The sequence below is a fragment of the Oncorhynchus masou genome, chromosome 17 (genome assembly GCF_036934945.1).
Source record: "Oncorhynchus masou masou isolate Uvic2021 chromosome 17, UVic_Omas_1.1, whole genome shotgun sequence".
Lineage (NCBI taxonomy): Eukaryota > Metazoa > Chordata > Actinopteri > Salmoniformes > Salmonidae > Oncorhynchus > Oncorhynchus masou.
In genome coordinates, this window is record NC_088228.1 from 29,822,887 (window position 1) to 29,850,434 (window position 27,548).

The 27,548-nt window shown below is 42.7% G+C and overlaps 1 protein-coding gene across 2 annotated transcripts; it reads left to right on the top strand.

The window, feature by feature from the left end:
• The first annotated feature begins 966 nt into the window (after window positions 1-966).
• LOC135558824 (DNA replication licensing factor mcm4-like) lies at window positions 967-27,102 on the top strand. 2 transcript variants are annotated; one of them, XM_064992986.1, is made up of 17 exons: window positions 967-1,010; window positions 1,640-1,760; window positions 1,901-2,056; window positions 10,645-10,808; window positions 11,024-11,125; window positions 11,266-11,361; window positions 13,115-13,210; window positions 13,590-13,728; window positions 20,207-20,427; window positions 20,723-20,843; window positions 23,938-24,197; window positions 24,523-24,888; window positions 25,195-25,322; window positions 25,578-25,785; window positions 26,066-26,294; window positions 26,489-26,622; window positions 26,792-27,102. In XM_064992986.1, the coding sequence occupies exons 2-17, from the start codon at window positions 1,679-1,681 to the stop codon at window positions 26,882-26,884; spliced, it is 2,595 nt and encodes an 864-aa protein (XP_064849058.1). In that variant the 5' UTR covers window positions 967-1,010; window positions 1,640-1,678; the 3' UTR covers window positions 26,885-27,102. The 2 variants fall into 2 exon arrangements, with proteins under 2 accessions (XP_064849058.1, XP_064849059.1); XM_064992987.1 differs by having other exon boundaries at window positions 968-1,010; window positions 1,661-1,760.
• The last annotated feature ends 446 nt before the right edge of the window (window positions 27,103-27,548 follow it).

Below are 27,548 nucleotides of genomic sequence, written 5' to 3' on the forward strand. Positions count from 1 at the left end.
CGAACCTGGCTCACGCCCGGGAGGAAGCCCGGTACCAAAACGAATGCAATCAACTTTCACCCAGGGCAAAACACGCCAAGGCGCCCGGGCCAGATGAATCGAATTCCCTAACTGACAAGCGCACAATTTCATGCTGCGTATGTGGAGCCAGCGCTTTTATAGGCATCATCATGTAAATCAGTGGTTCCCAGCCGTTGGTACCCCTAAAGTACCCCCTCGTGTAGTTTTTACCAGTAGGCCTATGGTCTCATGAGTCTTCTCAAGTACCCACTGTGGGTCGGCCAAGTACCCTTGGTTGGGAACCATTGATGTAAACTGTCAAGTGCACGTCTCTGGTCATATAACATTGTGGACATGTTACATAATGAACAATATTTTATATTCACCGATTTTTGTGTACAGTACATGCCATTGTCTATAAATTAAATGTCCTTGATGGCCCTGGACAGTAGGTTATCATGGTTATTAATTTGATATAAAGGCATTGTTACTATATAGAAGAATGCAGAGTAATTACTTATAGTAAGAGCAATTCTGCATGTTTGATGTGTTCCCGGAATTTGTTTCATGCCATTCCCATAAATTCTATGAACATCTAAAGAAATGCATTCTGTATTTTTCGAGTGATCTTCGAAAAATGTTGACACGTTTCTCATGGCACATGCGCCACCTTGTGGTAAAGGCTTACACTAGCCCCTGAGTGGAACATTCCGGGTGAAACGATGCCAGATTGATGGGGGGATTACCTAGACCTTTTGGGTGAACACAATTATTACAATGCAAACTCCTGATCTAATAATGAAATACTTACAAAAATAAGAGTATTAATGTATTCCATTTAAAATGTTAACCGTACTGATTGTAAGACACTCCGGAAACACCCCTTGATGTGCAAATGCTAATGATGGCGCACAAGTACTTAGCTTCGCTATTGGTGCAAAGTTTCCCGGGACTAAAACGTCACACCCACCATTTCGCGCCAAATTCATTGTGGTATCACTACGTAGTAGGTAAGAAACGTAATTTTAAAATACTGTAGCTAGCTATTTCTAAGGGTTTCAAAAGCTAAATGAACTAGGTCGTTGTTTATTAAATGTTTTATGTTAGAGCAAATTCAGATGACCTAATTTATGTTTGGGAGTGTTCTCTGGATTTTTAAAATAAAATCACACTGGGTTTCCTCGGCAAGTAGTAGTTGGTGCCTTTCATGCAAAGATACGAACATAGTAGCTTTCTCTCTATTGTTAACTTGCACTAGTTAGCTACTGTTTTACAATCAACATGCCAGCCATCAAAGTATTTGATAAAAAAAAAATGATTAGGAATATATAATTAGAATGTACCTAGTTAAGGATTTACAATCAATATTTTATTTTTAGTTTACAAGCTCTTTCGGATGTTTAGTTGACTTCCCAGCTAGCTAACTGGCTAGGATGCATTGTTTCATAACACGTCGAAAAGAATGCAAGTAGCTACCAACAATTAACTCGTCAGCTAATGACATAACTAACTACTGGCTTTGTTATTAGCTAATTCAAGCTCAACTCCGCTATGTGTTATTTACTGGTTGTAATTATGTTATTTTACGAGTCAAAGACGCATACATTTAACGTTATTTAACTTTTTTTTGACCGTATAGTCAACCAGATTTCTTTTCTAGGACCTGTGATCATTCAGAATGTCTTCACCAACATCAACTCCCGGTAGACGCAAGCGCAACAGGGATGACATTCCAGCCACTCCTAAGTCGACAGCAAAAGGTTCTAAGTACCATAAACTATATTTACAGTTTGATTTTGTACAGATGTATTCTTTTTTTAATTTAATATAACACTCAAGGACTAAATCACATGAAAGGAAGCAGTCTAACCTAACCGACTATGTATTTTTCTGTCTCTAGCTGGCAGTGATGGCCTGGTCTCCCCTCCTTCCCAGCGGCGGAGAGGTCAGGACTCCTCCAACGGGGATCTGCCGGCCATGCCCAGGTCTCCAGCCACAGACATTGCCAGCCCTGCTGTCCATGACACCTCTCTGTTCTCCAGCCCGCGCCGCTCAGGTAACCAACTGCCTCTCCAGCATTAACACACAGAATGATGCTGTTTGAGTTAGTATTTTTTTTTTTGCAGTCGCATAAATATACAGTACCAGTCAAAAGTTTGGACACATACTCATTCAAGGGTTTTTCTTTATTTTACTATTTTATACACTGTAGAATAGTAGTGAAGACATCAACACTATTTTTTTATTTTATTTTATTTCACTTTTATTTAACCAGGTAGACAAGTTGAGAACAAGTTCTCATTTACAATTGCGACCTGGCCAAGATAAAGCAAAGCAGTTCCACACATACAACGACACAGAGTTACACATGGAGCAAAGCAAACATACAGTCAATAATACAGTATAAACATATCTATATATGATGTGAGCAAATGAGGTGAGATAAGGGAGGTAAAGGCAAAAAAAGGCCATGGTGGCAAAGTAAATACATAATAGCAAGTAAAACACTGGAATGGTAGATTTGCAATGGAAGAATGTGCAAAGTAGAAATAAAAATAATGGGGTGCAAAGGAGCAAAATAAATAAATTAAATACAGTAGGGAAAGAGGTAGTTGTTTGGGCTAAAATATAGGTGGGCTATGTACAGGTGCAGTAATCTGTGAGCTGCTCTGACAGTTGGTGCTTAAACCTCTTGAAACTCCCCATCCCGGATCCGGGATTGTGACTAAGCCTCAGGCTCATTAGCATAACGCAACGTTAACGATTTCTGAAAATCGCAAATAAAATTAAAATAATGCGTTTGCTCTCAAGCTTAGCCTTTTCTTAACAACACTGTCATCTCAGATTTTCAAAATATGCTTTTGAACCATAGAAATTGACTAATTTGTGTAAGAGTATGCAAAGCTAGCATAGCATTTTGTGTAGCATGTAGCATGCAACATTTTCACAAAAGCCAGATAACCAAATAAATAAAATCATTTACCTTTGAAGAGCTTCTGATGTTTTCAATGAGGAGACTCCCAGCCACATACCAAATGCGCAGTGTTTCCTGAAAGCGTCTGTGTGTAGGAGAAATCGTTCCGTTTTCTACATTGCGCCTGGCTACCGAAACGAACCGAAAATGCAGTCACCTACAACGTGAAACTTTTTCCGGATTAACTACATAATATCGACCGAAACATGGCAAACGTTGTTTGGAATCAATCCTCAAGGTGTTTTTTCACATATCTCTTCATTGACATGCAGTTCTTGGAAGCTTGCTTCTCTCTCTCTGCTCCATGGAAAAATACTGGCAGGTGACTTTTGCGCACCAATTTCGGCGCAGGACACCGGGCGGACACGTGGTAAATGTGGTCTCTTATGGTCAATCTTCCAACGATCTGCCTACAAATACGTCACAATGCTGCAGACACCTTGGGGAAACGACAGAAAGGGCAGACTCATTCCTCTTGCGTTCACAGCCATATAAGGAGATCATGAAAGACAGAGCCTCAAAAATCCTTGTCATTTCCTGGATGCCAAGTCATCTTGGTTTTGCCTGAAGCTCACGTTCTAGGGCACGCACAGAGAAGATATTTGTATTTCTGGACACGTCAGAGTGTTTTCTTTCGAACAGTAGCAATTATATGCATAGTCGAGCATCTTTTTGTGACAAAATATCTTGTTTAAAACGGGAACGTTTTTCTTCCAAAAATGAAATAGCGCCACCATAAGTGTAAGAGGTTAAAGCTAGTGAGGGAGAGAAGTGTTTCCAGTTTCAGTGCTTTTTGTAGTTCGTTCCAGTCATTGGCAGCAGAGAACTGGAAGGAGAGGCGGCCAAAGAAAGAATTGGTTTTGGGGGTGACGAGAGATATACCTGCTGGAGTGTGTGCTACGGGTGGGAGATGCTATGGTGACCAGCGAGCTGAGATAAGGGGGGACTTTACCTAGCAGGGTCTTGTAGATGACATGGAGCCAGTGGGTTTGGCGACGAGTATGAAGCGAGGGCCAGCCAACGAGAGCGTACAGGTCGCAATGGTGGGTAGTATATGGGGCTTTGGTGACAAAATGGATTGCACTGTGATAGACTGCATCCAATTTGTTGAGTAGGGTATTGGAGGCTATTTTGTAAATGGCATCGCCAAAGTCGAGGATTGGTAGGATGGTCAGTTTTACAAGGGTATGTTTGGCAGCATGAGTGAAGGAGGCTTTGTTGCGAAATAGGAAGCCAATTCTAGATTTAACTTTGGATTGGAGATATTTGATATGGGACTGGAAGGAGAGTTTACAGTCTAATCAGACACCTAAGTATTTGTAGTTGTCCACGTATTCTAAATCAGAGCCGTCCAGAGTAGTGATGTTGGACAGGCGGGTAGCGATCAGTTGAAGAGCATGCATTTAGTTTTACTTGTATTTAAGAGCAATTGTAGGCCACGGAAGGAGAGTTGTATGGCATTGAAGCTTGCCTGGAGGGTTGTTAACACAGTGTCCAAAGAAGGGCCAGAAGTATACAGAATGGTGTCGTCTGCATAGAGGTGGATCAGAGACTCAACAGCAGCAAGAGCAACCTCATTGATGTATACAGAGAAGAGAGTCGGTCCAAGAATTGAACCCTGTGGCACCCCCATAGAGACTGCCAGAGGTCCGGACAGCAGACCCTCCGATTTGACACACTGAACTCTATCAGAGAAGTAGTTGGTGAACCAGGCGAGGCAATCATTTGAGAAACCAAGGCTGTCGAGTCTGCCGATGAGGATGTGGTGATTGACAGAGTCGAAAGCCTTGGCCAGATCAATAAACACGGCTGCACAGTAATGTTTCTTATCGATGGCGGTTAAGATATCGTTTAGGACCTTGAGTGTGGCTGAGGTGCACCCATGACCAGCTCTGAAACCAGATTGCATAGCAGAGAAGGTATGGTGAGATTTTAAATGGTCGGTAATCTGTTTGTTGACTTGGCTTTCGAAGACCTTAGAAAGGCATGGTAGGATAGATATAGGTCTGTAGCAGTTTGGGTCAAGAGTGTCCCCTCCTTTGAAGAGGGGGATGACCGCAGCTGCTTTCCAATCTTTGGGGATCTCAGACGACACGAAAGAGGTTGAACAGGCTAGTAATAGGGGTGGCAACAATTTCGGCAGATAATTTTAGAAAGAAAGGGTCCAGATTGTCTAGCCCGGCTGATTTGTAGGGGTCCAGATTTTGCAGCTCTTTCAGAACATCAGCTGAACGGATTTGGGAGAAGGAGAAATGGGGAAGGCTTGGGTGAGTTGCTGTGGGGGGTGCAGTGCTGTTGACCGGGGTAGGAGTAGCCAGGTGGAAAGCATGGCCAGCCGTAGAAAAATGCTTATTGAAATTATCAATTATGGTGGATTTATCAGTGGTGACAGTGTTTCCTATCTTCAGTGCAGTGGGCAGCTGGGAGGAGGTGTTCTTATTCTCCATGGACTTTACAGTGTCCCAGAACTTTTTTGAGTTAGTGTTGCAGGAAGCAAATTTCTGCTTGAAAAAGCTAGCCTTGGATTTTCTAACTGCCTGTGTATAATGGTTTCTAGCTTCCCTGAACAGCTGCATATCACGGGGACTGTTCGATGCTAATGCAGAACGCCATAGGATGTTTTTGTGTTGGTTAAGGGCAGTCAGGTCTGGGGAGAACCAAGGGCTATATCTGTTCCTGGTTCTAAATTTCTTGAATGGGGCATGTTTGTTTAAGATGGTTAGGAAGGCATTTAAAAAAAATATCCAGGCATCCTCTACTGACGGGATGAGATCAATATCCTTCCAGGATACCCCGGCCAGGTCGATTAGACAGGCCTGCTCGCTGAAGTGTTTCAGGGAGCGTTTTACAGTGATGAGTGGAGGTCGTTTGACCGCTGACCCATTACGGATGCAGGCAATGAGGCAGTGATCGCTGAGATCTTGGTTGAAGACAGCAGAGGTGTATTTAGAGGGCAAGTTGGTTAGGATGATATCTGTGAGGGTGCCCGTGTTTAAGGCTTTGGGGAGGAACCTGGTAGGTTCATTGATAATTTGTGTGAGATTGAGGGCATCAAGTTTAGATTGTAGGATGGCTGGGGTGTTAAGCATGTTCCAGTTTAGGTCGCCTAGCAGCACGAGCTCTGAAGATAGATGGGGGGCAATCAGTTCACATATGGTGTCCAGACCACAGCTGGGGGCAGAGGGTGGTCTATAGCAGACTGCAACGGTGAGAGACTTGTTTTTAGAGAGGTGGATTTTTAAAAGTAGAAGTTCAAATTGTTTGGGTACAGACCTGGATAGTAGGACAGAACTCAGCAGGCTATCTTTGCAGTAGATTGCAACACCGCCCCCTTTGGCAGTTCTATCTTGTCTGAAAAGGTTGTAGTTTGGAATTAAAATTTCAGAATTTTTGGTAGTCTTCCTAAGCCAGGATTCAGACACAGCTAGAACATCCGGGTTGGCAGAGTGTGCTAAAGCAGTGAATAGAACAAACTTAGGGAGGAGGCTTCTAATGTTAACATGCATGAAACCAAGGCTATTACGGTTACAGAAGTCGTCAAAATAGAGCGCCTGGGGAATAGGAGTGGAGCAAGGCACCGTAGGGCCTGGATTCACCTCTACATCGCCAGAGGAACAGAGGAGGAGTAGAATAAGGGTGCGGCTTAAAGCAATAAGAATTGGTCGTCTAGAACAGAGAGTAAAAGGAGGTTTCTGGGGGCGATAAAATAGCATCAAGGTATAATGTACAGACAAAGGTATGGTAGGATGTGAATACAGTGGAGGTAAACCTAGGTATTGAGTGATGAAGAGAGAGATATTGTCCTTAGAAACATCATTGAAACCAGGAGATGTCATTGCATGTGTGGGTGGTGGAACTAATAGGTTGGATAAGGTATGGTGAGCAGGACTAGAGGCCCTACAGTGAAATAAGCCAATAAACACTAACCAGAACAGCAATGGACAAGGCATATTGACATTAAGGAGAGGCATGCTTAGTCGAGTGATCAAAAGGATCCAGAGAGTGGAGAGGTTGGTTGGAGGTCACGGCGATTTAGACAGCTAGCCAGGCCATCGGTAGCAAGCTAGCATAGGATGGACGTCTGTTATTAGCCACCTCTTGCGTTCCGTCAGTAGATTAGTGGGGTTCCGAGTAGTAGAGGGAATTAATCCAAATCACACAACAACAACAAAAATAACAACAATAGATATAGCTAGAGGCCCAAGAAGAAGAAAAAAATAACAATAAAAATAAATTGTCCGATTATCTATTCAGATAGCAGCCGATAAGACAGCTAATGGCTAGCAGGCCGCAGATGGGCGCCCAGTCAACGTCGCGACGGAGGAACCAGCCGGATAACTCCTTCGGGTAGATAACGTCGGCAGTCCAGCCGTGAAGGCCCGGTGGGGCTCCGCGTAGGCAGCAAAACGGGTCCGGATAGGTGACCGTAGCCCAGGAGTGATTGATGGAACTCCTCAGCTGGCTAGCTCCGGAACAACTGATGTTTGCTCCGGAATCGACAAAAGCTTTAACTAGCTTCTGATTAGCTTCTGGATTAGCTTCTGGCTAGCTCCTGGCTAGCTTCTGGCTAGTTTCTGGCTAGCTTCTGACCTAGCTTGTGATTAGCTTCTGGCTAGTTTCTGGCTAGCTTCTTGGAGTTTGGAGTTTCTGGCTAGCTTCTTGGATGATTACAGATTTGAGGTAAATAATACTTTTTTATACTTTTTTATAAATATAAATTGGTGAGGCGGGTTGCAGGAGAGTGTTTTGAGGATGAGTTTATGGAAAATTATTTTTAAAAAATGTATGAAAAAAGTTGTATGTATATATATGTATATGTATATATATGTATGTATATGTATATATGTGTATATATATATGTGTGTATATATATATATATATACATATATACATATATATACATACAACTTTTTTCATACATTTTTTTTTTTAATTTTCCATAAACTCATCCTCAAAACACTCTCCTGCAACCCGCCTCACCAATTTATATTTATAAAAAAGTATATATATATATATATACACATATATATACATATATATACATATATACATATATATATACATATATATATACATATACATATATATACATATATATACATATATATATATGTATATATATGTATATACACATATATATACGTATATACACATATATATACATATATATACATATATATATATACATATACATATATATATATATATATATATATATATATATATATACGGGACACGACAAGACGAGGACAAAAGACGTCTGAACTGCTATGCCATCTTGGTGAATATGAAATAACACACATGGAATCATGTAGTAACCAAAAAGTTAAACAAATCCAAATAGATTTTATATTCTTAAAAGTAGCCCCTTTGCTTTGACAGCTTTGCACACTCTTGGCATTCTCTCAACCAGCTTCACGAGGAATGATTTTCCAACAGTCTTGAAGGAGTTCCATGCTGAGCACTTGTTGGGTCCTTTCCTTCACTCTGCTGTCCAACTCATCCCAAACCATCTCAATTGGGTTGAGTGATTGTGGAGGCCAGATCATCTGATGCAGCGCTCCATCGCTCTCCTTCTTGGTCAAATAGCCCTTACACAACCTGGAGGTTTGTTTTGGGTCATTGTCCTGTTGGAAAACCAATGATAGTCCCACTAAGCGCAAACCAGATGGGGTGGCATATCGCTGCAGAATGCTGTGGTAGCCATGCTGGTTAAGTGTGTCTTGAATTCTAAGTAAATCACAGACGGTGTCCCCAGCAAAGCACCATCACACCACCTCCATGCTTCACGGTGGGAACCACACATGCAGAGATCATCCGTTCACCTACTCTGCATCTCACAAAGACATGGCGGTTGGGACCAAAAATTTGGACTCATCAGACCAAAGGACAGATTTCCACCGGTATAATGTCCTTTGCTTGTGTTTCTTGGCCCAAGCAAGAACTCTTCTTATTGGTGTCCTTTAGTAGTGGTTTCTATGCAGCAATTCGACCATGAAGGCCTGATTTCCCACAGTCTCCTCTGAACAGTTAATGATCAGATGTGTCTGTTACTTGAACTCTGAAGTATTTATTTGGGCTGCAATCTGAGGTGCAGTTAATTGCCAATTTCTGAGGCTGGTAACTCTTAATGAACTTATCCTCTGCAGCAGAGGTAACTCTGGGTCTTATTTTCGTGTGGCGGTCCTCATAAGACCCAGTTTGATGTTTTTTGTGACTGCACTTGATAATAATATATATTTTTTTGTTGTCAATTGCCACTCCAATTCACATACCACCCCAACAGATCCACAGATGATGCAATCTCTTTTTCACTCTACACTGCCCTTTCCCACCTGGACAAAAGGAAGACCTACGTGAGAATGGTATTCATTGACTACAGCTCAGCTGTCAACACCATAGTGCCTTCCAATCTCATCACTAAGCTAAAGATCCTGGGACTAAACACCTCCCTCCCAAACTTCCTGATGGGCTGCCCCCAGGTGGTAAGGGTAGGCAATAACACGTCTGCCATGCTGATCCTCAACACTGGCCCCTCAGTGGTGTGTACTTAGTCCCCAGCTCTACTCCCTGTTCACTCATGACTGCACCGCCGGGCACGACCCAAACACCATCGTTAAGTTTGCTGACGACACAACAGTGGTAGGCCTGATAACCAACAATGATGAGACAGCCTATAGGGAGGTCAGAGAACTGGCAGTGTGGTGTCAGGACAACAACTTCTCCCTCAATGTGATCAAGACAAAGGAGCTGATCGTGGACTACAGGAAAAGGTGGGCCGAACAGGCCCCCATTAACATCAACGGGGCTGTAGTGGAGTTGGTCGAGAGTTTCAAGTTCCTTGGTGTCCACATCGCCAACAAACTATCACAGTCCAAACACCAAGACAGTCGTGAAGAGGGCACGACAAAATCTTATCCCCCTCAGGAGATGGGGAAAGGAGCTCGGCATCTGATCATAAGGCGCTACAGAGGGTAGTGCGTACGGCCCAGTACATCACTGGGGCCAAGCTTCGTGCCATCCAGGACTTATATAATAGGGGGTGTCAGAGGAAAGCCCATAAAATTGTCAGCGACTCCGGTCACCCAAGTAATACACTGTTTTCTCTGCTACCGCACAGCAATTGTTACCTGCGCGCCAAGTCTAGGACCAAAAGGCTCCTTAACAGCTTCTACCCCCAAGCCATAAGACTGCTGAACAATTAATCAAATGGCCACCAGACTATTTACATTGACCCACATGCATAGTCACTTCACCCTTACCTACATGTACAATTACCTCAACTAACCTGTACCCCCGCCCGCACACTGACTTGGTACCGGTACCCCCTGTATATAACCTCGTTATTGTGTTACTTTTCATTTATTTTTTTACTTTCTAGTTTATTTGGTAAATATTTTCTTAACTCTTCTTGAACTGCACTGTTGGTTAAGGGCTTGTAAGAAAGCATTTCACGGTAAGGTCTACACTTGTTGTATTGGGCGCATGTGACAACTAAAGTTTGATATGATTTATATGGAAAGATCCAAGATCAGCACTCCTACTACGAGATGCTTTGTGGAGACGGGCCCAGATCATTGGTGCAGCACAACTGCAAAAAATAAACTTGAACTATACCTAAAAGAACTGAGATTTTGACCCGGAATGTTCAGTCACTGTCTTCTCCTCAGTTCTCCCCAGTGAGGTGGACATGAGCTCCCCTCTGATGTACGGGACTCCGAGCTCCAGGGTGGAGGGCACCCCCCGTAGTGGTGTGGGTGGCACCCCAGCCAGACAGCGCCCTGACCTGGGTTCCATTAGGAAGGCCCCCCAGGTGGACCTTCACTCTGAGCCGGTGAGTAGAGAACCTCCTATATGGAGAATGATAATCAGGAAATGTATAACCACTAATGCTATATAGATATAGAGTGATATTGTTAGCAAATCTGTAACAGCTAATGCTATTTATTTTAGAAAGTTGGCATTAGAGATTTGCTAACGGCTTATGCTATATAGAATGACATTGTTAGGAAATCTATAACAGCTAATGCCATTTTTGTCCTCCACCAGCCAAGTGCAGATGGTGCAGTAGCCAGTGAGCAGGCACTGGGTCAGAAGCTTGTTATCTGGGGCACTGATGTCAACGTGGGAACGTGCAAGGAGAAGTTCCAGGTATGGAAATGAACCTTTAGGGCTTTGCTTTCATTTGTGTAGAAAAATAAATAATACAAATCTAATTGATAAGAAAAAATGTGAGTTCAATCTGTTAGATCATTTTATCTGAATGCTCTTATTGTTCATTTTCCCCACAGAGATTCCTGCAGAGGTTCATTGACCCGACTTCACACGAGGATGAGAATGCTGGTTTGGACCTGAACGAGCCTCTCTACATGCAGAAGCTGGAGGAGGTAGGGTACCCCTCCCCCTAGCGCAATGTGACACCAATAACAGTGATCAACCATTAAACTCTTACAGCTACCCCCCCTACTTTTTTTCAATTTCCGCCTAGTTACATACCCAAATCTAACTGCCTGTAGCTCAGACTCAGAACCAAGGATATGCATATTCTTGATTTAATTTGGAAAGGAAAACACTCCGAAGTTTGTGTAAATGTTAATTGAATGTAGGATAATATAACACAATAGATCTGGTTTAGATAATACAAAGAAAAAAAACATACGTTTCATTTTTATTGTTGTATCATCTTTAAAATGAATAAGACAAAACAAACATTCAGATATGATGATGGGGAAAATTTCAGTGAACAACATAAGAGGGCAACAGTACTTGTGCAAAGTTTCAGAATGATAACTTCCAAAATGAGTGTGCTCATGAAGTCACCCAGGTATCCCACACAAGTAGCCCAAATGTACCCAAGTGGCCAAATTGGTGAAGTTATAGATTTTGAATGGAATAACTACCAAAATGGTAATCTACTGTCTCCATTTCACTTTGGCCATTGTTGTGGGCCTGCCCTCCCCTCAACAGCCTCAAATAGGCTATTTCATTTCACAAATAATATTTTATATTATTCATTTCAAACAACGGCATTGGCATGAGGATAAACTTACCAGTCCAAAACAATGTCCTCTCCGTTCAAAAAATGTTCCTCCATTTGGGAATCGCTAAATTAATTGTCTTCCAACAATCTCTCTCATTTTCCCGATCAATTTCTTCTAAAATTGTGTGTACATCTGTATATTTAGATTTAGCTTTCCCTGACTTAGTCGCCATACTGATTGATATATAAACAGCTGAAGATGCGCCTTACCAAAACAACGTTGTGCGTAACATGCGTTGCTCCTTCCGGTATGAAACTTCAATGACGAATGACCCTCTTTACGCTGGAGTTTACAACATGGGTTGGTCTTCCAACACATAAACGTTGCATATTGCCGTTTACCTCAGCTCATTGGCTATCTACCGAGCTAGATTTCAACACAATCAGTGGTCATTGGGTTAAAATAGTCAATCAACGAAACAGCGGTCATATCATTGGTGCACAATGATGTCATTAACCTATTGTCTTCAAATCGGTTTCTTTCAGTCAATACGTCCCCCGAAATGACCCATCAGATTTGGTTGTGTTACAAACCAATCAGTTATTTGCAATGAAACCAAACATGACTGGAAAAGTCACGTTTCGTGTGTATTTACATCGAATGTGTCGTCGAAAATGGAATGAGACGGAATTCACGACACAAGCGGTTCACAAAATGTTTTGTGTTAGGCTATAAAAATGGATTTTATCAAACAAGACCATTCATTGTGTAACAATGAGCATTGGGATTGCAAACAGGAAGATCGTCAAAGGTAAACACATTCTTTTATTGCAGTTTGTGATTTTGTTACGCCTGTGCTGGTTGAAATAGTTGTTTTTTATGGGGCTCTATCCTCAGATAATCGCATCGTATTCTTTCGCAGTAAATCATTTTTTAAATCTGACAACGCAGTTGGAATAGCAAGATTCTAGGCTTTCGAAACATGTGAGACTCTTGTATTTTCATGAATGTTTAATGACTATTTACGTAGCGATCACCGTATGTTGTCGAATTTCATCCCGCTAACGGGTTCTGTGCGCAGGGAGGTTAACATCTTGTCTTGAGACTAGTATGGCACTTCTTTTGCAGAGATAATTTTCTATTTATGTTGTCCCTCTAGATCAGTGTGGTTGGTGAGCCTGTGCTGAACGTCAACTGCAGCCATGTGCAGTCCTTTGACGCAGACCTGTACAGGCAGCTCATCTCCTACCCCCAGGTAAACACGCACGCACCAGACGGTCTCACATATAAACCCTCTCGAGTCTAAGTGGGGGGTGTGTGGGTGTGTAAATTCTACTAAGCTAGCTCATGGAATTACCAAGAGTCATTTAGATATTTGATTTTTAGCTTTAGGACCTCTTTCATTTTAATGGGAGATAATGGGCTATGAATGCTAACTTAAAATGTTTCCCGTATGACAGCGTTAAATCAAATTGTGACTGCTAGCAAAGGTGGGTTGGTGTAATATTTGTCTGCTAAATATTTTTTGATCATTTATTACCATGGGCATAGAGATTACAATATGTTTAATTACGTGTGGCATACCAATAAGAATGGTGATTCATAATGTTGTTTTTCCTATATCTCTTTCACAGGAAGTCATCCCCACGTTTGACATGGCTGTCAATGAGCTGTTCTTTGAGCGTTTCCCAGATTCCATCTTGGAGCACCAGATCCAGGTGCGGCCGTACAACGCCCTGAAGACCAGGAACATGAGGAGCCTGAACCCTGAAGGTAATAGGACTGTGGCGGTAATTACAGTTTGTCAGCCGGTAACTGTAATGCAAATAACTGCTGGTCTCACTGTTGTTCACCGTTAATTAACATAAACACGTTTAACATCTCCGGACTTCCACACACATAGCCTACAAGACACTGATATCGGACCTCTGGAACATACACTTTAAAATAGGCTAATGAATCAATTGAATATAGCCTACACCAACACAATAAATCCATTATTTATTTTAGGCATTTCTAACTCCAACTAATCCCAAACCATCTTAATTGGATGGTTTCTGGGTGATTGTGGAGACCAGTTCATCTGATGCAGCACTCCATCACTCTCCTTGGTCAAATAGCCCTTACACAACCTGGAGGTGTGTTTTGGGTCATTGTCCTGTTGAAAAACAAATGATAGTCCCACTAAGTGCAAACCAGATGGGATGGTGTATCGCTGCAGAATGCTATGGTAGCCATGCTGGTTAAGTGTGCCTTGAATTCTAAACAAATCACAGACTGTGTCCCCAGCAAAGCACCATCACACCACCTCCATGCTTCAAGGTTGCATCACTGCCTGGTACGGCAATTGCTCGGCCTCCGATCGCAAGGCACTTCAGAGGGTAGTGCGTACTGCCCAGTACATCACTGGGGCTAAGCTGCCTGCCATCCAGGACCTCTACACCAGGCGTGTCAGAGGAAGGCCCTGGAAATTGTCAAAAACCACAGCCACCCCAGTCATGAACTGTTCTCTCTACTACCGCATGGCAAGCGGTACCGGAGTGCCAAGTCTAGGACAAAAAGGCTTCTCAATAGTTTTTACCCCCAAGCCATAAGACTCCTGAACAGGTAACCAATGGTTACCCGGACTATTTGCATTATGTGCTCCCCCAACCCTTATTTTATGCTGCTGCTACTTTCTGTTTATCTTATATGCATAGTCACTTTAACTGTACATTCATGTACATAATACCTCAATTGGCCCGACCAACCAGTGCTCCCGCACATTGGCTAACCGGGCTATCTGTATTGTGTCCCACCACCCGTCAACCACTCTTTTTATGCTACTGCTACTCTCTGTTCATCATATATGCATAGTCACTTTAACCATACCCACATGTACATACTAGAGGTTGACCGATTAATCAGAATGGCCGATTAATTAGGGCCGATTTCAAGTTTTCATAACAATCGGAAATCGGTATTTTTGGGCGCCAATTTAAAAAATTAAATAAAAATGTATTCCTTTTAACTAGGTAAGTCAGTTAAGAACACATTCTTATTTTCAATGATGGCCTAGGAACGATGGGTTAACTGCCTTGTTCATGGGCAGAACGACAGATTTTCACCTTGTCAGCTCGGGGGATCCAATCTTGCAACCTTACAGTTACTAGTCCAACGCTCTAACCACCTGGTTCTCATTGTACTCCACGAGGAGCCTGCCTGTTACTCGAATGCAGTAGAAGCCAAGGTAAGTTGCTAGCTAGCTTATCTTATAAAAAACAATCAACCATAATCACTAGTTATAACTACACATGGTTGATGATATTACTAATTTATCTAGCGTGTCCTGCATTGCATATAATCGATGCAACGCTGGGGGATGATTTAACAAAAGCGCATTTGCGAAAAAAGCACAATCGTTGAACGACTGTACCTAACCATAAACACCAATGCCTTTCTTAAAATCAATACACAGAAGTATAAACACTGCTCAAAAAAATAAAGGGAACACTAAAATAACACATCCTAGATCTGAATTAATGAAATAATCTTATTAAATATGTTTTTCTTTACATTGTTGAATGTGCTGACAACAATCACACAAATTATCAATAGAAATCAAATGTATAAACCCATGGGGGTCTGGATTTGGAGTCACACTCTAAATTAAAGTGGAAAACCACACTACAGGCTGATCCAACTTTGATATAAATGTCCTTAAAACAAGTCAAAATGAGGCTCAGTAGTGTGTGTGGACTCCACGTGCCTGTATGACCTCCCTACAATGCCTGGGCATGCTCCTGTTGAGGTGGCGGATGGTCTCCTGAGGGATCTTCTACCAGACCTGGACTAAAGCATCCGCCAACTCCTGGACAGTCTGTTGGTGGATGGAGCGAGACATGATGTCCCAGATGTGCTCAATTGGATTCAGGTCTGGGGAACAGGTGGGCCAGTCCATATCATTAATGCCTTCCTCTTGCAGGAACTGCTTACACACTCCAGCCACAAGAGGTCTAGCATTGTCTTGCATTAGGAGGAACCCAGGGCCAACTGCATCAGCATATGGTCTCACAAGGGGTCTGAGGATTTCATCTCGGTACCTAATGGCAGTCAGGCTACCTCTGGCGAGCACATGGAGGGCTGTGTAGACCCCCCAAAGAAATGCCATCCCACACCATGACTGACCCACCGCCAAACCGGTCATGCTGGAGGATGTTGCAGGCAGCAGAACGTTCTCCACCGCGTCTCCAGACTCTGTCACGTCTGTCACATTTGCTCAGTGTCAACCTGCTTTCATCTGTAAAGAGCACAGGGCGCCAGTGGCGAATTTGCCACTCTTGGCGTTCTCTGGCAAATGCCAAACGTCCTGCACGGTGTTGGGCTGTAAGCACAACCCCCACCTGTGGACGTCGGGCCCTCATGCCACCTTCATGGAGTCTGTTTCTGACCGTTTGAGCAGACACATGCACATTTGTGGCCTGCTGGAGGTCATTTTGCAGGGCTCTTACAGTGCTCCTCCTGCTCCTCCTTGCACAAAGGCGGAGGTAGCGGTCCTGCTGTTGGGTTGTTGCCCTCCTTCGGCCTCCTCCACGTCTCCTGATGTACTGGCCTGTCTCCTGGTAGGGCCTCCATGCTCTGGACACTACGCTGACAGACACAGCAAACCTTGCCACAGCTCGCATTGATGTGCCATCCTGGATGAGCTGCACTACCTGAGCCACTTGTGTGGGTTGTAGACTCCGTCTTATGCTACCACTAGAGTGAAAGCACCGCCAGCATTCAAAAGTGACCAAAACATCAGCCAGGAAGCATAGGAACTGAGAAGTGGTCTGTGGTCACCACCTGCAGAACCACTCCTTTATTGGGGTGTCTTGCTAATTGCCTATAATTTCCACCTGTTGTCTATTCCATTTGCACAACAGCATGTGAAATTTATTGTCAATCAGTGTTGCTTCCTAAGTGGACAGTTTGATTTCACAGAAGTGTGATTGACTTGGAGTTACATTGTGTTGTTTTAAGTGTTCCCTTTATTTTTTTGAGCAGTGTATTTTTAAACCTGCATATTTCGCCAAAAGAAATCCAGGTTAGCAGGCAATATTAACCAGGTGAAATTGTCGTTTCTCTTGCGTTCGTTGCACGCAGAGTCAGGGTATATGCAACAGTTTGGACAGCCTGGCTCATTGCGAACTAATTTGCCAGAATTTTACGTAATTATGACATAACATTGAAGGTTGTGCAATGTAACAAGAATATTTAGATTTAGGGATGCCACCCGTTAGATAAAATACCGAAAGGTTCCGTATTTTACTGAAATAATAAACGTTTTGTTTTCTAAATGATAGTTTCTGGATTCAACCATGTTAATGACCAAAGGCTCATATTTCTGTGTGTTATTATGTTATAATTCATTCTATGATTTGATAGAGCAGTCTGACTGAGCGATGGTAGGCAGCAGCACGCTCGTAAGCACTCATTCAAACAGCACTTTCGTGCGTTTTGCCGGCAGCTCTTCGCAAGCACAGCTCTGTTTATGACTTCAAGCCTATCAGCCTAATGGCTGTTGTAACCGATGTGAAATCGCTAGCTAGTTAGCGGGGTGCACGCTAATAGCGTTTCAAACAGCACTCGCTCTGAGACTTGGAGTAGTTGTTCCCCTTGCTCTGCAAGGGCCGCGGATTTTGTGGAGCGATGGGTAACGCTGCTTCGAGTGTGGCTGTTGTTGTGTTCCTGGTTCGAGCCCAGGTAGGGGCGAGGAGAGGGACGGAAGCTATACTGTTACACTGGCAAAACTTTAGTGCCTATAAGAACAACAGCCACACTGTCTAAGGTATATGAAATACAAATGGTATGGAGAGAAATAGTCCTATAAATAACTACAACCTAACACCTCTTACCTTGGAATATTGAAGTCTCATGTTAAAAGGAACCACCAACTTTCATATGTTCTCATGTTCTGAGCACGGAACTCAAACGTTAGCTTTTTTTACATGGCACATATTGCACTTTTACTTCTCCAACACATTGTTTTTGCATTATTTAAACCAAATTGAACAGGTTTCATTATTTATTTGAGGCTAAATTGATTTGTATTATTAAGTTAAAATAAGTGTTCATTCAGTATTGTTGTAATTGTCATTATTACAAATAAATAAAAATCGGCAGATTTAATCTGTATCGGCTTTTTTTGGTCCTCCAATAATCGGTATCGGCGTTGAGAAATCATAATCAGTCGACCTCTAGTACATACTACCTCAATAAGCCCGACTAACCGGTGTCTTTATAAAGCCTTGCTACTTTTTACTGTTTTATTTCTTTACTTACCTACACACACATGCCTTTTTTTCCGCACTATTTGGTTAGTAAGCATTTCAGGAGTAAGTAAGCACTGTTGTATTCGGCAAAAAAAGTTTAATTGATGCGTCACATTTATTTGGGCTGGTAACTCTAATGAACGTATCCTCTGCAGCAGAGGTAACTCTCGGTCTTCCTTCCCTGTGGTGGTCCTCATAAGAGCCAGTTTCATCATAGCGCTTGATGGTTTTTGTGACTGCACTTGAAGTTCTTGAAATTGTCCGGAGTGACTGACCTTCGTGTCTTAAAGTAATGGACTGTCGTTTCTTTGCTTATTTGAGCTGTTCTTGCCATAATATGGACTTGGTCTTTTACCAAATAGGGCTATCTTCTGTATACCACCCCTACCTTATCACAACACAACTGATTGTCTCAAATGTATTAAGAAGGGCATTAATTCCACAAATTAACTTTTAACAAGGCACACCTGTTAATTGAAATACATTCCAGTTGACTACCTCATGAAGCTGGTTGAGAGAATGCCAAGAGTGCAAAGCTGTCATTAAGGCAAAGGGTGCCTACTTTGAAGAATCTAAAACTTTTTTGGTTACGACGTGATTCCATCTGTTATTTCATAGTTTAGATATCTTCACTACAATGTACAAAATAGTAAAAACAAAGACAAACCCTGAAATGAGGTGTCCAAACTTTTGACGGGTACTGTATGTTTGAAATTTGTTTTGATTTAGGGCCATTATCATGCACCTGTCGGAACAGGGTCAGGGGGGAAAAAAGGTCATCCTTGTGCATTTAAATAGCGAATAGAGGACATTTTCACCGTGGTTCTTTTTCATGCCAGCCAGGTAGGCTACTCCGGTTGTAAAGCGAAGCAATGTGCTTAATATTAGGAATTTTAAGAAATAAATATAGTAGACCTAGCCTATAGAAAACTTATGGTATCCCTCTTTTTAACAGAGGGCATCAACTCAGTTTTGTCATGCAATTGCATAGCCTATAAAAATGTTGCGCAACATGGGCTAATAGGAAAACTTACTTCATTCAATACATCAACCAGCTATTTAAATTTTAGTCATTGAGCAGACAGTCTTATCCAGAGCGACTTACATTTAACCCATTGGGACAACCACATATCACAGGCATGGAAAGTACATTTTTCCTTTAACGTAGCTGTCAGAGTCGGAGCTAGAAGAGGGGGTCAAGTGCAAGTGCTGGTTAAGTGTTTATTTAAACATTTTAATTATGGGAGGGGGGGTTGAGGTGAGGAGGATTATTTAAGATACTATTTGAAGAGGTAGGGTTTCAGATGTTTTCAGAAGATGGGCAGAGACTCTGCTGTCCTAGCTTCAGGGGAAAGCTGGTTCCACCATTGGGTTGCCAGGACAGAGACGAGCTGCCATCCCATAGGGGTGGGAGGGCCAAGAGGCCTGCGGTGGCAGAACTCGGGTTGGGGTGTAGAGTTTGCGCATAGGTAAGCACCATGGTCTTGTAGCTATGAGGAGCTGGCTCTCACTGTGCAACAGGCAATCCTATTCGGCTCAAACTCTGAATGTTAGGGCTCTCATGAAGTGTTTGATTAGAATTTCGATTGCATTTGCACCGATGTCAGATGAAGACCTACGGGTCGAAACGTTGTTAAAAATAAATATCACCTGGGAGCATCTGATTGATGTCTAGCTTCCCTGAACAACACATGAACATCTATTGCACTATAAACCATATGAAGAGTGAATTATACTCAATTTAACATTGATTTTCTTTCCAAATTGAGCGTTTGAATGAGCCTGCGGTCTAGAGTGCCAGATAATTTGTACTTTTGGGGCTGACATTGATTCCATTTGTCCCGGGCAAGCTCAGTCAACCATATCTAAAATGTTTGAAACAAGCACAATTTGAAGCCATATCTGGTGCTATAGTGCTCAGTATTTAATACAATCTTCCTCTGTCCCTCTCCTTCCAGACATTGACCAAATGATCACCATCAGCGGCATGGTGATCAGGACCTCCCAGCTGATCCCAGAGATGCAGGAGGCCTTCTTCCAGTGCCAGGTTTGTGCTTTTTCTACCCGGGTGGAGGTGGACCGCGGCCGCATCGCAGAGCCTGCTGTGTGCCGCAACTGCAACACCACCCACAGTCTGGCCCTCATCCACAACCGCTCAGCCTTCTCCGACAAACAGATGGTGAGATATGGGGTGAAAGCGTTTTTTAAAAGTTGGTCAAGATCATGCAGGGGGCTGTTATACTTTAAGACAGACAGTCTGCTTACTTTAAATAGAAGATACGTTTTGTTTGGATGCTGCTGAACAGAAAACTGAGGATAGTGGTTTATTTCAGATACCCGTTAGTCCATAAAAGCTTGTCTTCCTGGGTTAGAACACAAATCCAATTCTAGTGTATTCCCAGACACCGCTCTGAAGAAGCAGAACTCCTGTTTTCACTCGGATTCATTTTTTTCCCTCCATCTCCCCTTTTCAGATCAAAGTGCAGGAGTCTCCCGATGACATGCCTGCTGGGCAGACCCCTCACACCACCATAGTGTACGCTCACAACGACCTGGTCGACAAAGTACAGCCAGGAGACCGCATCAACATCACTGGTGAGCTGTTTACTCCGTAGGACTGGCTGTGAAGCGATAATGTATAGCTTAGCTGTTGGATATGGTATGTGGAAGAGAGCAACCCGGCTCTACGTATTTTACTGGTTTGTGACCCACTGACGCCATCCCCGGTTAGAGGGGAATAAAGCAGCCCAAGAGTTTAGCACACATGAACTTTATTTCAACACCCTGAGGAAGGTCCTGTAAAGGTACAGAGAGAAGATGAATATGCTATACAGGATATAAATACACTGCAAATATATTTGCAGAGTGCAATAGAATGAGAGAAGCAATGTATGAAGGAATGATGATGAATACAACTGGAGCAAAGGACTATCTAATAACCATATATTACATAGAGTTGAAGTCGGACGTTTACATGCACCTTAGCCAAATACATTTAAACTCACTTTTACACAATTCCTGACATTTAATTGTAGAAAGAATCTATTTTGTGAAGGGCACCAGTCCCTCCTGCAGCAAAGCACCCCCACAACATGATACTGCCACCCCTGTGCTTCGGTTGGGATGGTGTTCTTCGGCTTGCAAGCCTCCCCCTTTTTCCTCCAAACATAACGATGGTCATTATTGCCAAACAGTTCTATTTTTGTTTTATCAGACCAGAGGACATTTCTCCAAAAAGTACAATCTTTGTCCCCATGTGCAGTTGCAAACCATAGGCTTTTTTATGGCGGTTTTGGAGCAATGGTTTCATCCTTGCTGAGCGGCCTTTCAGGTTATGTTGATATAGGACTTGTTTTACTGTGGATATAGATACTTTTGTACCTGTTTTCTTCAGCACCTTCACAAGGTCCTTTGCTGTTCTGGGATTGATTTTCACTTTTCGCACCAAAGTACGCTCATCTCTAGAAGACAAAACACGTCTCCTTCCTGAGCAATATGACGGTTGCGTGGTTCCATGGTGTTTGCACTTGCCAACTATTGTTTGTACAGATGAACGTGGTACCTTCAGGTATTTGGAAATTGTGATAGTGAATTAATCTGTCTGTAAACAATTGTTGGAAAAATTACTTGTCATGCACAAAGTAGATGTCCTAACCGACTTTCCAAAACTATAGATTGTTAACAAGACATTTGTGGAGTGATTGAAAAACTAGTTTTAATGACTCCAACCTAAGTGTATGTAAACTTCTGACTTCAACTGTAGTAACCCGAGTCACAACTAGCACTCATGCTAACAATAAACATGTTACCCAATAACATTCAATGAACACTGTGAAGCTATACAAATAGGCAACATAAATGTCAAGAAAAGTTCATCTCTACTTGGAGCACATATGTGGTAAACACATCCAACAAGACATAACAATAGTGATACAAACTTATGTTTTCACGCATCCCCATATCCACCAGTTCACCCATGCTCACAGACTGGGAAAAGACTGCTTGGGTACGGGCCATATTTACTCCCTTGGGGAGTGTGGGTCAGGCTGGTTAGCCAATCAGGGCTCAGAGAGACTGCATGGCTAGAGCGTGCACAGGGGTGGGATACATGGCTATTGTCTAGTTGGCTGAAGCCACGAGCTGGAAATGTTCAATCTTTCATGCGAGGGGGAGAAAGGGTGAGGATGAGTGAGAGCCAGACAGCGTGGCTCCAGAAAGCAAATAAACAAATGCGCACACAATAATGTGGTGCCCACGGCAACGGGATTCTGTAACAGGCTATAAAGTGCTTTCCAAAAAGTGCCCTTTTAACTAGAGCACAATCTGAAGTTGCCGCGTCCATTTTTGGACTTATAAATAAATGATATTCAGTGATTTCTTGTAGAATATAACTTGTAAGTGCCTCATGCGCTTAGTTCAACTACCGTATCCCATGTTAGTAACAAACACTGTTTCGACTTAAAATATGCTTAACTATAATTGTGATATTTTAGTGGTCAGTCCTTGCAATCAATAGCGCTTTGTTTGTTTCAACTGCTGTTTGCCCCCCCCCCCCTTTTTTTTTAAAGCCTATAACCATGGGCTTAGTTTTTCTGGTCAGGTCACGTGGTAAGGAAAAACAATTAGCCGTAGTCATGCATACTGCTGCTGTGCCTTACTATAGTTTTAAATAAGAAGACATGGTTCTATAGACTCATTTCTCTGCTGCGTCATGAAAAGTTGAGTGTGCAGTTCGTCATCTGTGTACCAAGCAGTGGATACGATCACGTACAACTTCAAATGCAGCTCGTGCAAGTAAAAAAAAAAAAAACGTACTCAGATGGTTACCATCAACAACGCAGATGTCAGAGGATTGATAACCTAGCAAGCCAACAAGGCAAGGGGAAATATCACAAATAAAGCTAGATAAAGCCATAAGAATAATATACTTGTTGAACATTAGGAACAAGTTGGAACCTGTTCAGGGAACCGAAAACTGGGAAAGACAGAACATTTTTTTTTAAGAAACCGAACCTAGAATAAAAGTGACCTTTTACTGTTCTGGAGCAGTAAAGAGAACAGGTGAAATAAAATGAGTCATGATCCAGGGCTAGCTCTGGTCCAACGTTACGTCAACTCTCTGATGTTACGTTCCTTCATAGAAGTCACTCCTCTGTAGGTATAATTATGTGGGCCTAATTCAAATAATGTCATATCAACAAGTTACCCAGAGCTTCATGCCCAGTGCTCTCCTCACCCACAGCATTTCATTCACATGTCGCCCCCTACATTTGTCTGTAGCTTGCCTGCTCCATAGCAAGCTACCGTATCCATTGGTGAAGTAATTTAATGTCGAGTTGAATGTGAAAACGTTTAAAAAGGAACAAAAATGAACAATATTAAGGTTACATTTTTTTGGTTCAAACCGGTCCAGAACTTTATTTTTCTGCTTGGAACAGTGTAACGGAAACAAAAAGATATTGGTTCTGTTCAGAACAAAACGATTGGAGAATAATTTTGGTTCCATCCCTGCATAGCAATAGCCGTCAGTCTTGTGTGTTTTCATGGTCATCACTCACTCACTGTTAAATTTCTCAAGGTCCTGAGACTCCCGACATCGGTGTTAGCTGTCCTGCTACAGAGCTTTTTGATGTTGGGATGCAAGAAAATGGTCCTATTGTCGTGACGAAACTCCTCAACTCCCCCACAGGTATCTACAGAGCGGTTCCTATGCGTGAGAACCCTCGCCAGAGCAACGTGAAGTCTGTGTACAAGACCCACATCGATGTCATCCACTTCCGCAAGACTGATGAGAAGCGCCTTCACGGGCTGGATGAGGATTCAGACCAGAAGCTTTTCACTGAAGAGCGTGTCCAGATACTGAAGGAGCTGGCCTCCAAACCAGATGTATACGATCGTCTCTCCTCCGCCCTGGCCCCCAGTATCTATGAACACGAGGACATCAAAAAGGTCTGTGAAAGCAAAGTTGTAGCACAAAGATAATTTTCTATATTGCCTGCTATGTAATTAAGATGTTTGTGCTACAATGCTTTTGGGAAACTCACCACGGGATCGTTGTCTCATCAAATGAACGTGGGGTCCTCTGTTGTCAGGGATGTGGAACTGCTGTCTTTCAGATTACAGTGGATTTTGCTTTCATTCAACATCCATGAACAGTACCATAAAGTTTGTCATGGTTGGTATTTTGCTGCAGCAGTTGTTTGATTTGACTGAGTTTAGATTAGACTTTTATTCAAAATGCACAGTACTATAAACTTTCTCTTCTTTTCCCAAGGGTATTCTTCTCCAGCTGTTTGGGGGCACCCGTAAAGACTTCAGCCAGACAGGCCGCGGTAACTTCCGTGCCGAGGTAAACATCCTGCTCTGTGGAGACCCTGGCACCTCCAAGTCCCAGCTGCTGCAGTACGTGTTCAACCTGGTGCCCCGTGGTCAGTACACGTCTGGGAAGGGCTCCAGCGCCGTGGGCCTCACAGCCTACGTAATGAAGGACCCAGAGACCAAGCAGCTAGTGCTGCAGACAGGGGCCCTGGTGCTCAGTGATAACGGGATATGTTGTATTGATGAGTTTGACAAGATGAGCGACAGCACGCGCTCTGTGCTGCATGAGGTCATGGAGCAGCAGACTCTCTCCATCGCCAAGGTTGGTTTGAAAAAATAATAATAAGATCAGGGGATGAACTTTCCTTGTTAAAGGTTAAATAAAAGAGTTTACTGATGTTTAAGTTTCAGCACTAGGTTCAAGACTATTCACAGAAACAATGCACTTCATAGAAACTTATAGGCTCTTCTTGAATTTTAACGTTAAATGTGGTGTTGCTAATATCAAATGATTAAATAGTTTCACTACTGGAGAAGCATTATAATTTTGTTTTCTGTTTTGTAAATAGTCTGTTAGTAACGGTGAACTACAGGGTAGTTTCTTACAAAGATCTCTATTTTTGTGCAGGCGGGAATCATTTGCCAGCTCAATGCACGCACCTCCGTCCTGGCAGCAGCCAATCCCGTGGAGTCTCAGTGGAACCCCAAGAAGACGACCATTGAGAACATCCAGCTCCCTCACACACTGCTCTCAAGGTAAATATTACCTGATAGGTCAACCACCCTGGACACTCTTATTGATAAATGATATTGATTGTCAATAATATCCTTAGGGTCACTGAACCCCAAACAATGACTTCTCCACTGTAACTAAATGCACCTTTTTGCCAAAAAAAAATATATAAAATAAAAATAACTCACAACATGCATATGACCTACTATTAAAAAATGTAGTATGTGAGACATTAAACATAATATATAAAAAAATAAAATGCAATTTTTCCCCTACAGATTTGATCTGATCTTCCTGATGCTGGATCCTCAAGACGAGGCGTACGACCGTCGCCTGGCTCACCACCTGGTGGCGCTCTACTACCAGAGCGAGGAGCAGATCGAGGAAGAGTTCCTGGACATGGCTGTGCTGAAGGACTACATTGCATACGCTCGCACTTACATCAACCCCAGACTGAACGAAGAAGCCAGCCAGGCACTCATTGAGGTACGATATAGGCATATAATAATAACAAATACTCTTAAGTTGAAAGGGGTGGGATGTAGATGTAACTTCAGGGCCTGAAAGCACCAAATACTGGTAAAAAAAAGTATTAAGTGGCTGGCTAGGTTTGTTTCAGGCCCTGAATGTAACAAGTTCTGTGCTTGTTCCAGGGTTAAGCGATATTAAGCCAGATGAAGCCCTTTTTGATATCCTGCAGTAGCATTCAACAGTGTAAAGGTTTTATAAATAAGTTGGATTGATTGTATGGGTATCTTTCTTCCAGGCCTACGTGGACATGAGGAAGATTGGCAGCGGGCGGGGGATGGTGTCTGCCTACCCCAGGCAGCTGGAGTCTCTGATCCGCCTGGCTGAGGCCCATGCCAAGGTGCGCTTCTCTGACAAGGTGGAGACCATCGATGTGGAGGAGGCCAAGAGACTGCATCGCGAAGCCCTCAAGCAGTCCGCTACAGACCCCAGGACTGGCTTTGTCGACATCTCCATCCTCACAACCGGTATGGAGGATTTAGTCTATTTGTAATTATTTACTATGACAGCTCTTCAAATTCCTTTCGGATGTCTGCCATGTTAAATGTTTCAAATATGTTTTTGGATTGGTTGGATGTGCGAACCCAAATCTGTCAGTGTCTTTGATAATGTGCAATATGGTGCAAATATTATCTTGTCTTTTTGTTTTTACTCAACCCAGGAATGAGTGCCACGGCCCGTAAGCGTAAGGAGGAAGTGGCCCAGGCCTTGAAGAAAATGATCCAGTCCAAGGGAAAGACCCCTGCCATCAAGTACCAGCAGCTGTTTGATGACCTCCGAGGACAGTCTGAAGCTGTAAGTAGTACCTCCCAGCTCTGCTTTTCCTGTTGAGAACTATCAAAACAGTCCTCACGATTACCCTAAAACAATATTTAAATGTGTATTTTTCTGTATATTTTAATTGGATGGTAAGCATATCCATCTTCTGAATAGTGTTTCTGTCTCCTAATGTGTTAACTTTCAGGCAATAACAAAGGACATGTTTGAAGAGGCTCTGCGCGCCCTGGCAGATGAAGACTATCTGACTGTCACTGGAAAGACTGTTCGCCTGCTGTAAAGAAACTCACACCTCCCCTTACCTTGTACAGTCGTTGAATTTGCACATATTTACCTGAACCAGCAGCTTTCTCTACAGAATACTGATCTGTGAAGAATGTTTGACCACATTAATGTTAATGACTCAGTCAGGACTAGCATTGTATGCTTCATGATAACTGATAGTGCTTGGTTGCTTTGATGTTTTGGTGAGCAATAAAGAAATGCTTTTATATGTCATTTGGGATGTTTCAGGTTTGGAAGAATGCTGATGCCAGGGCTACAATGCAACACTATGACAAGGTGTGCCATGATTACAGGCAGTGTGCACTTAGGGCTACTGTGTTACCCAGCACATGGCAAAAGCATAGTAGACAGGAAAAACTCCCTAGAAAGGTATAAACCTAAAGAGGAAGAGATCTGGCTGTACCAGTTTGAGGTACTGTATGTTCATAGCATTCTCAAGCTTATTTCGTATGCAGTTGGTGTAATGTGCCTCTCTCCTGATTGTCCCAATGCAAGACCACCTTGTCAGCCACATTCTTTGTATTCATTTTTGGCTTTAATTGAATCTTATTTAACCCCCTACTTACTTACTTAGTAGTATATTCGAATACATGGAAAGACCTTCGGGGCCTGAGCCGTTTCTGCATACATGCCTGAGGCCCAACACACCCCTATTTCAT

What these genes read in the sequence shown, in the direction of transcription:
- LOC135558824 (XM_064992986.1), top strand. Translation starts at nt 1,679, where the DNA reads ATGTCTTCACCAACATCAACTCCCGGTAGACGCAAGCGCAACAGGGAT. An exon ending in CTCCAGCCCGCGCCGCTCAG is followed by an intron (nt 2,057 to 10,644) that starts GTAACCAACTGC and finishes TCTTCTCCTCAG; the next exon opens with TTCTCCCCAGTGAGGTGGAC. An exon ending in TCCGAGGACAGTCTGAAGCT is followed by an intron (nt 26,623 to 26,791) that starts GTAAGTAGTACC and finishes GTTAACTTTCAG; the next exon opens with GCAATAACAAAGGACATGTT.